The 8,379-nt window shown below is 37.4% G+C and overlaps 1 protein-coding gene and 1 long non-coding RNA gene across 3 annotated transcripts in view; one reads left to right on the top strand and one right to left on the bottom strand.

The window, feature by feature from the left end:
- Window positions 1-3,709: 3,709 nt before the first annotated feature.
- LOC115243532 lies at window positions 3,710-6,948 on the bottom strand. The gene is made up of 2 exons (XR_003885239.1): window positions 6,836-6,948; window positions 3,710-5,221 (listed from the first exon to the last, which is right to left on the bottom strand). It is a non-coding gene; the product is annotated as an uncharacterized LOC115243532 (long non-coding RNA).
- LOC115243529 (protein shifted) overlaps window positions 6,328-8,379 on the top strand; it is an 8,099-nt gene continuing 6,047 nt past the window's right edge. Inside the window, exons 1-2 of one of the 2 annotated variants that reach the window (XM_029820621.1) lie at window positions 6,328-7,123; window positions 7,373-7,615. In XM_029820621.1, coding sequence (XP_029676481.1) covers window positions 6,970-7,123; window positions 7,373-7,615 — 397 coding nt within the window. In that variant the 5' untranslated portion in view covers window positions 6,328-6,969. The remainder of the gene's footprint in view (window positions 7,124-7,372; window positions 7,616-8,379) is intronic. The other variant, XM_029820622.1, reaches the window with a different exon arrangement.

Genomic DNA, 8,379 nt, shown 5'->3' with positions numbered 1-8,379 from the left:
TATATATATATATATATTAATTATGAATTATTATTATTAGTAATTTTTTAAAGAATGCGACGATCACAGCAGAGCAACTATAATTATTATTACTTAGTGTATGGGATGTTAAAATTTGTTTAAACCTTTAAGTACAATTTGTACAAAAAATTTATTTAGATAAACGTTAAGTTAACGTAGTCAAATGCGGTGTACAGGTTGTCTGCAAAAGTGTCGCGAGCAAATATGTCAGGTACAAAGATAAAGCGAAACAAAGATAGGTACAAAGTGTATAATATTTATGATACGTATGATACGCAAAGAATCACAAATTATAGTACTTTTGATATATCAATGATATATCATCACCTGATATCAAACAGGACTAGCCCGTGTCTTTCTTCATGACGCGAATTCTTATAAGGGATATCCTTTTACATACCGGATGCAAAAGTATCTTTCTCTCTAATGCGATTAAAAATATATTTGTTACGGTCTTTTTTGCCGAACATCCTGTACAAGTGACTTGGACGTCACATGATGATTAAGACTTTTTCTTCTAATTACACAATATCAGCTTATATCGTGTAATAATATACGAGCGTTTTCGTATTATTGTACATCCGTTATGATATTATTCATTTATTGATGTTGAAAACAAAAAGAAACCTTAATTAGATAGAGAGCGTGAATCTTGTAAACGGTTGTGTGACGAGTGACGATGCTAGAGACTGCGTACTGCGATAAACAACGTTATATTCAATCCCTTATTTGTGAAGTAATCACTTACGAATTTACTCGATCCTGGTTTATAGCTTTATACGTACATAAGCAAAAGATTGCGATATTAACAGTATGAGACAATCTAATATCGTCGATATAATTGTGAGGGTGCAACTGTGCAATCTTTAAACTTACTGTCGAAACCGCAATTATATACAATAGATAGACACATAAGATTTTCTCGGATCAATATCTTGATATATGATCGCGCAAGCAATAACCATGACGAAATTGACAATGGAATTCTAGACGTATCTTGGTAATCTCGATGTCCAAGTCACAGGACACATATACACAAAAACACACACCACGAGAGCGCATTTTTAGAGTATTTTTCTATTGTGCTAGCCTCTCCATTTTTATCGCGGGATGTAACAAGGCTCATTCGTTCTGCACATTATAAACTATTTAGACTCGTTAATCTATCTATAATGTTATACATATATACATGTATAAAAACTTCCAAATACTTTCGCACGAGCAGCTCTTCGTACGTTGTAATATTTGTATTTCTCTTCTTTATTTTTTTTTATAATTTTGTACTTTGTATAATGATATATCATCACCTGATATCAAACAGGACTAGCCCGTGTCTTTCTTCATGACGCGAATTCTTATAAGGGATATCCTTTTACATACCGGATGCAAAAGTATCTTTCTCTCTAATGCGATTAAAAATATATTTGTTACGGTCTTTTTTGCCGAACATCCTGTACAAGTGACTTGGACGTCACATGATGATTAAGACTTTTTCTTCTAATTACACAATATCAGCTTATATCGTGTAATAATATACGAGCGTTTTCGTATTATTGTACATCCGTTATGATATTATTCATTTATTGATGTTGAAAACAAAAAGAAACCTTAATTAGATAGAGAGCGTGAATCTTGTAAACGGTTGTGTGACGAGTGACGATGCTAGAGACTGCGTACTGCGATAAACAACGTTATATTCAATCCCTTATTTGTGAAGTAATCACTTACGAATTTACTCGATCCTGGTTTATAGCTTTATACGTACATAAGCAAAAGATTGCGATATTAACAGTATGAGACAATCTAATATCGTCGATATAATTGTGAGGGTGCAACTGTGCAATCTTTAAACTTACTGTCGAAACCGCAATTATATACAATAGATAGACACATAAGATTTTCTCGGATCAATATCTTGATATATGATCGCGCAAGCAATAACCATGACGAAATTGACAATGGAATTCTAGACGTATCTTGGTAATCTCGATGTCCAAGTCACAGGACACATATACACAAAAACACACACCACGAGAGCGCATTTTTAGAGTATTTTTCTATTGTGCTAGCCTCTCCATTTTTATCGCGGGATGTAACAAGGCTCATTCGTTCTGCACATTATAAACTATTTAGACTCGTTAATCTATCTATAATGTTATACATATATACATGTATAAAAACTTCCAAATACTTTCGCACGAGCAGCTCTTCGTACGTTGTAATATTTGTATTTCTCTTCTTTATTTTTTTTTATAATTTTGTACTTTGTATAAAAAAAAAAAAACATTTGCATTTCTTTATATGCGATTTCGTGTCGACAACGGATGCATGCGTTGCGTCGATTTTACGTATCTCGTCATCTCGTGTCTCCTTCGGGATGGAGAGCGAGAGAACATCTACTACTACTCTGCTTGATATTAGATTGTGTCGATGAAGGGAGAAATGATTCGTGATTTACTACTCAAGAGTGTTCATTGTACAACGAGCACGCACACGTTATTCCTAAAAATATTATAGGGTCTTGACTCTTTTTACGGCGACATTCTCTCTTTTGGAATCTCAATTATTTCTTAATGCACGAAGTGTTCATTCTCGATTAACTTAATTGATCGCGATATTATATTTTATATTGAGATTATATATCCTATTTTTAAATAATAGGCGCGAGAGGATATTATCATAGTTGATAACGTTCGCATTAACGTACTTCCGAATCTCTTTCGATATGATTTAAGTTACTTAAAAGCATTACGTCGTAAGATCATCATGGACGTAGAGCGTTCGCCATAAAAAGAGTCAATGATGCAGGGATGATGAATCTCAATGACGTATATTAACGTGTGCCCGCTTATCGTTGTGCGAGTTCTTTATTGTATATTATCTTGATATTTACTAAATAGCGTGCCGATGTGTTTTTTTCGCCGTTTTATTACACGTGCAGTTATAGAGAACGCATTCCCATTGCATCGGCCGTCACAATTTTAGATATAATTTTTCTACGAGATTTAAAAGACCGCAGAGTTCTAGAAATACGCGCACACAGGGCGCTCCATCCAGCTTTGATAACGCTTTTAATTTAACTCGATTAGAATGTATCGCAAAGAGGAAATTGCTTACGTAGAAAAAGTTGCGCGTTGATATAAAAAGGCACAAAACTGGCCTAACTTTCATCGTGCAAACATCTTTCGTCCACAACACACAAGTGAGCTGTCAAATATCGCGCGATTGGATGGATCACCCTGTAGAGAGATCTTCTCGTCTCTTCGTGAAAGCAGCGAGATACCAAAATCGGAGATCACTATATTATATATGCGAATATAATTATATCTTTTAAGTTTACTCTCTCATTCACAATACGCGCATCGAAGCGCATCTCGACATTTGCCCGCATAACTCATGTCAATGAAATTAAAAAAAAAAAAGAAAAGAATAAACGAAGAGGAAATCTACAAAGAGGATCATTGTAGTTCGGATCCATCCATCGATTTTTACATTCAATAAATCCAATCATGATAGCGATTCCCCTCATTCGTCATTTTCATCCGGCAATAAAGTCTTTAATATACAATTTAATATAACGTAAAATATAATATTTAGTTTGTTATATATTAATTTCTACAGAATATTTTATAAATTTAGAATTCTATTCAAAGGAGAATGTAAAAGATTAAAAATAATGCGTATATTCTATGTATAAAAAAATACATCATTTATTTTATTAATTTTTATAAAAATGATAATATATATATATATATCGGTTTGCCTAAAATTATTTTCAAGAATACATTGTTTTCTCTAAACAGAAGCTCGTCCTGGATAAGTTCGCTAACTGCGAACGCAGAAATCGAGCAAGATGTGACCGATAATGTGATTATGCCAGACGGGTTTTTTTTGCGTCTGTGTTCTTTCGATCTTCTGCGAGCTACTCTGGATCCTTTCTTTCTCTCCCTCGTCGCGGTTTGCGTCACAGGCGAATAAAAGATCGAGGGAGAATAAAGGGAGATGCAATCGGGGCCGTCCGCAGAAATATAACTGCGATCCGCGCGTGCATCGAATGGCAATTCTTCGATCACTCGAGTATCTGTACAAAAATAAGGATATTCAAATCTTGAAAATCCCTGGCTATTGTACATTCGAAAATAGTGAAAGTTGCATCTTAAACTAGCGAGACAAAAACATTCTATTTGTATAGAAATATTCTGTATATATAAAACTCTCACATTCTCTGGTTTTAAAATTGCTTGCTCGATTTTAGATCACATACAATCGAAAATTTAGAGAAAATCGTTATGAGATTTATCTTTCGAGAAGATGCAGAGACGTTACGAGATAAAACTGCGATCAAAGAATTTTCGCGAAGAAAATGCGCTGAACGAGGTTCACTCTATAACATGTACGAAAATTGTTTGCGCATCCTATCGGAAATATCTGTTGCGAAGAGTTTCCGGCGATAAAATGTACAATCGATAACGCCAACCTATATGCGTTATATACATGGTCCACGAACGGGAAAGCGAGACGAGTTGTAAGAGAGCGTCCGCGAGGCAGGCAGGCTGCCGGTTTATTCCTGATCGAATGTTTTTGTACGACCGCCGCGCAATCCTAATTGAATTCGCTGTTGGCAGGCGGAGTTGCACCGAGAGAACCGTATATACGTGGAGAATCGCAGCACGAATTTCTTATTCGATAAAATTTAATTCCTTCTCTTCGCAGAGAGAAGCGAGATAAAAATGCGTGAGGTCCTAAACTCCTGTGACCTCCTGATTTCAAAGAATTACGATTAATGTAAGAGTCAGTGTTAGGTTTTTCTCATACAGCTCATTCTGCAACAATTATAAAAAACAGTTTACAAAGATAAAATCGATCGAAGAAATCTACGATGTACTTGTGTAAGAGATACCGTACGAGATATTTTCCTTCGTTTTTCATTTCGTAGAATGTCTAGCAATCTTCCATCGTTGTTTCTGAGCGTACGTTTAAGAATTTGTAACCATTCACAACATGTTCACGGTCGTATTCTGTGCGTACCGGAAGAAGAAGGATAAAATAGAAGGAAGACGGAGACCCCTTTCAGCTACGTAGGATAACAATGGACCACTTGTTGGAGGTAGCCCGTTCCGCGACACCAATACAACGGTTACTATTGGTTATTCATTGAGGCTTCTTAAAGGAGAGTCTATCGGCGATTCGGTAGATCCGTCTAGAAATAGAATTTAATTCAGTTATTTCCGATTATCGATGAACGCGAACTTTATTATCAAAGTCGGCAAACTCTTCCGTTTCGTCATAAATCTTTCGTACATATATGGAGCCTTGTAAATCATGAGTTCGTGATAACATCATGAATGCATCATGCGAGAACAAAAATAAAAAGTAAAGCTGAAAGAAAAAAAGCCCATAAAATAAAATTTATATTTTATATTAATAAGATGCTCCCCCCGTTTCTTCTCTTTCAAGAAGAAGAATAAATTTCTTCTCTTTGCACATTCAGTGTTTCCTCTATGTGTTTAAGTTTGAGCGAATCTTACGCATAAGAAAATATATTTATAGCGACTTAAGTATCTTATAATGTATAAGTCGAATGTAGAATGCAAATGCGAGATGTGGTGAATTTATGCGACACGGAAGTAAAATTCAATTGTCGGCGAGATATAAAGAATGGGAGAGAGGAAGAGAACACAAAAGAGAGAGAGATAAAGCGAGAGAGTGAATAATGGAAGAGATGGCGCGGAAAACCGGCAATTAAACCAAAAGACGTTAAAAAACTGGTTCTCTCCGTCAAGATTTTGTTTTCACTTTTTTTACTAATATATTCGAATTTTGATTCCTACATACTTTTTCAACTCTAATAAAGTTAAGTTTCCAATCAAAGCACGATTTAAAAATGGATTCTGCAATTATATATACGCATCTAAAATTGAATGGAATTAAAACTTTCGAGATTTATTTATTAGAAAAAATGAATACGTGAATTGAAATAAACGGCGAGAATTTTTATTTCCACGACACTGTGGATGCCTAATCCACAATATTAAGAATTCGATATATTCTACAATAATTCTTGCCTCGTTCTTGCATTATATCATTTAATTACATATTATAATTCAAAATTCTATATGAATTAATCCACTAATTCTTTATAGAAGTTAATTCTTATATATTAACTAACAAGAAAATATTAGCCGAGATGAACTCTAAAGATTTAGTAAAATTAAGAATTAACTTATACATTAATACTTGTAAATTAAAATTTTTCGAAGCTTATTTTTTCAAGATGGTAACAAAAATGAAAAGCGTACATCGTACATTAGTGTGTGCAAAACCGAAGTGATGCTCTTTTCTGTGAGGGCATTGTGCACGCAGCCTTATTCCGGCGGCACGTCCGAGCTCGCTCTCCCCGGCGTGCCCCCGAGTCCGTCTGCGAGATCTCTATCTCGCTCTTCACGGAGGGGTCTCTCGGCCTCCTCTCATTGAGAGTCAGTCAGTCAGTCAGTCAGTCTGCCGGAGCGACGCGGTTCGCACGCATCGCACCGTACGCGAAGCGTGCACGCACGCACGCGAGGGATCATCTTCGAGCGATCATCTTCCTTCCCTCTGCTGCCTTATCGATCGAGGGGGTGGACAACCGCGCGTTGAAATCACTTCACACCGGGGAGGGGGGGATAGGAGAGGATCTTCTCCGCACCGCAGGTGACGTCCGCGGTGACGGCGTGAAATCTGGGATTTCACACGCGTCCAACGGGCGGCACGCGAGCTCCGCTTTCGCAGGAGATAAGCAGTCGGGGAAACGTTGCCCTCTGCGTTACCTATCTACCTGTGTATTGTCTTTTTTTATTTCTTTTACGACTGCCACGGGGAAAGGGCGGTCTTCTTCTTCCTCCTCATACCGGTGTCGTGCGTGCAACACCTGGCGGTGGCACTGAGCGGCACTCGTCGAGGACGATTATTATGCGATCGGCTGCGGCCATCCTGGCCGCGGCGACGGCGCTCGTTCTACTCCTGGACGGCGCGCTCGCCCGGCACAAGCATCGCTCCGGGAACGGCGCGCAAAAGTCCGATATATCTCTCTGGATCGACCAGCAGCAAACCAAGATATTCAGCGGTACACGTTATTCGAGCGATTCCCTCGAATCTCTTCTCCCTTTGCTATTATCTTTCTGTCAGGTGACCCGTTGCGATACCTGAAATATGCATCTTCAATGAAGTTCAATAGTGCAATATATCGTCGAAAAATTAAATACTACTCATATAGAATAACTTTTCTTCCCCCCCACCGTGCTGTTTTTTAATAATAAAACTAATAAGCATGTCATAATGTACAAAAAAAATTGCATTTTTATGATCGATCTAGGACTGGCAATGGAAATATACGCTATCGCGGAGGGTAGAGTGCTCAGTCCTCTGTTGGATCCAGAATTTGAGAGTAAATTGCCGATAATTCCGAGCGAGGTATCGCATGTAAATTTTACGTGGAAGGCCGGGACTAAAAAGTATTATTACAATTTTTTTCGCTTGAAATCGTTTGACGAAAGCATCTTGAAAACTCCATCGATTACGATTGAAACGCAAGGACGGGTGCCCAAGAGACCGAAAGGTAACAGAAATTTAAAATATATATTTTTAATTTACCCATTGTAACTAAAGTGAAAATTGTTTATATTGTACGAAATATGAAGCAAATATGAGCAAATATAAATAATATGCGTAAGAATTTATGCACGTGATATATTTTATGTATAATAAAAAATTTTAAGAAAAATTATATATATATATATATATATATGTTTAATGATAATATTAAAAATTAGATATATACGGAGAGACTACGTCATAACGGAAAACTTGGCTAAATTGAAATCAAATTTTAAATTCACTGGAGAGAGATATGTGGTAAGCGCGTGATGCCAGGTACGCCCTGTATGTGACGGCACGCATCGATCCACTGATATATAGATTGAATATATGATTCTTCGCGTTTAAGTTCTCCGCGTCCTAAATTCCACGCTTCAGGGCTTTTCTTCCGCGGCGGCGCTTATCTTACGCGCCATCGAAGTACCTCTTATAATTTTCACATGACGTTAAAGCCGCCGCTAACGGTAAGTCGCATTTAGCGTCCGGAAGTTCCTGATCTTAAGCGAGGGATTACAAGATACTTAGCTCTCCGCTGCACGGCATTACCGTTGCACAGCGACGGCAGATTGTACCTGAAATTCTTCTCCAACTTTGATTCTAACCAACGTGGTTACCACGGATTCTCGCGCCTTATTTTTCAACGCGGCGAGGATAAACGCGCGCCTTATCCTCCCTTAATGCTACTTATTCAGTTGGCGAACTGTTTTGCGAATTATACGTCGCGAC

This window comes from Formica exsecta, unplaced genomic scaffold, assembly GCF_003651465.1.
Source record: "Formica exsecta isolate Colony F162 unplaced genomic scaffold, ASM365146v1 scaffold72, whole genome shotgun sequence".
NCBI lineage: Eukaryota > Metazoa > Arthropoda > Insecta > Hymenoptera > Formicidae > Formica > Formica exsecta.
The sequence above is the reverse complement of the archived record's forward strand: the minus strand, read 5'-3'. Positions and strand labels throughout refer to the sequence as shown.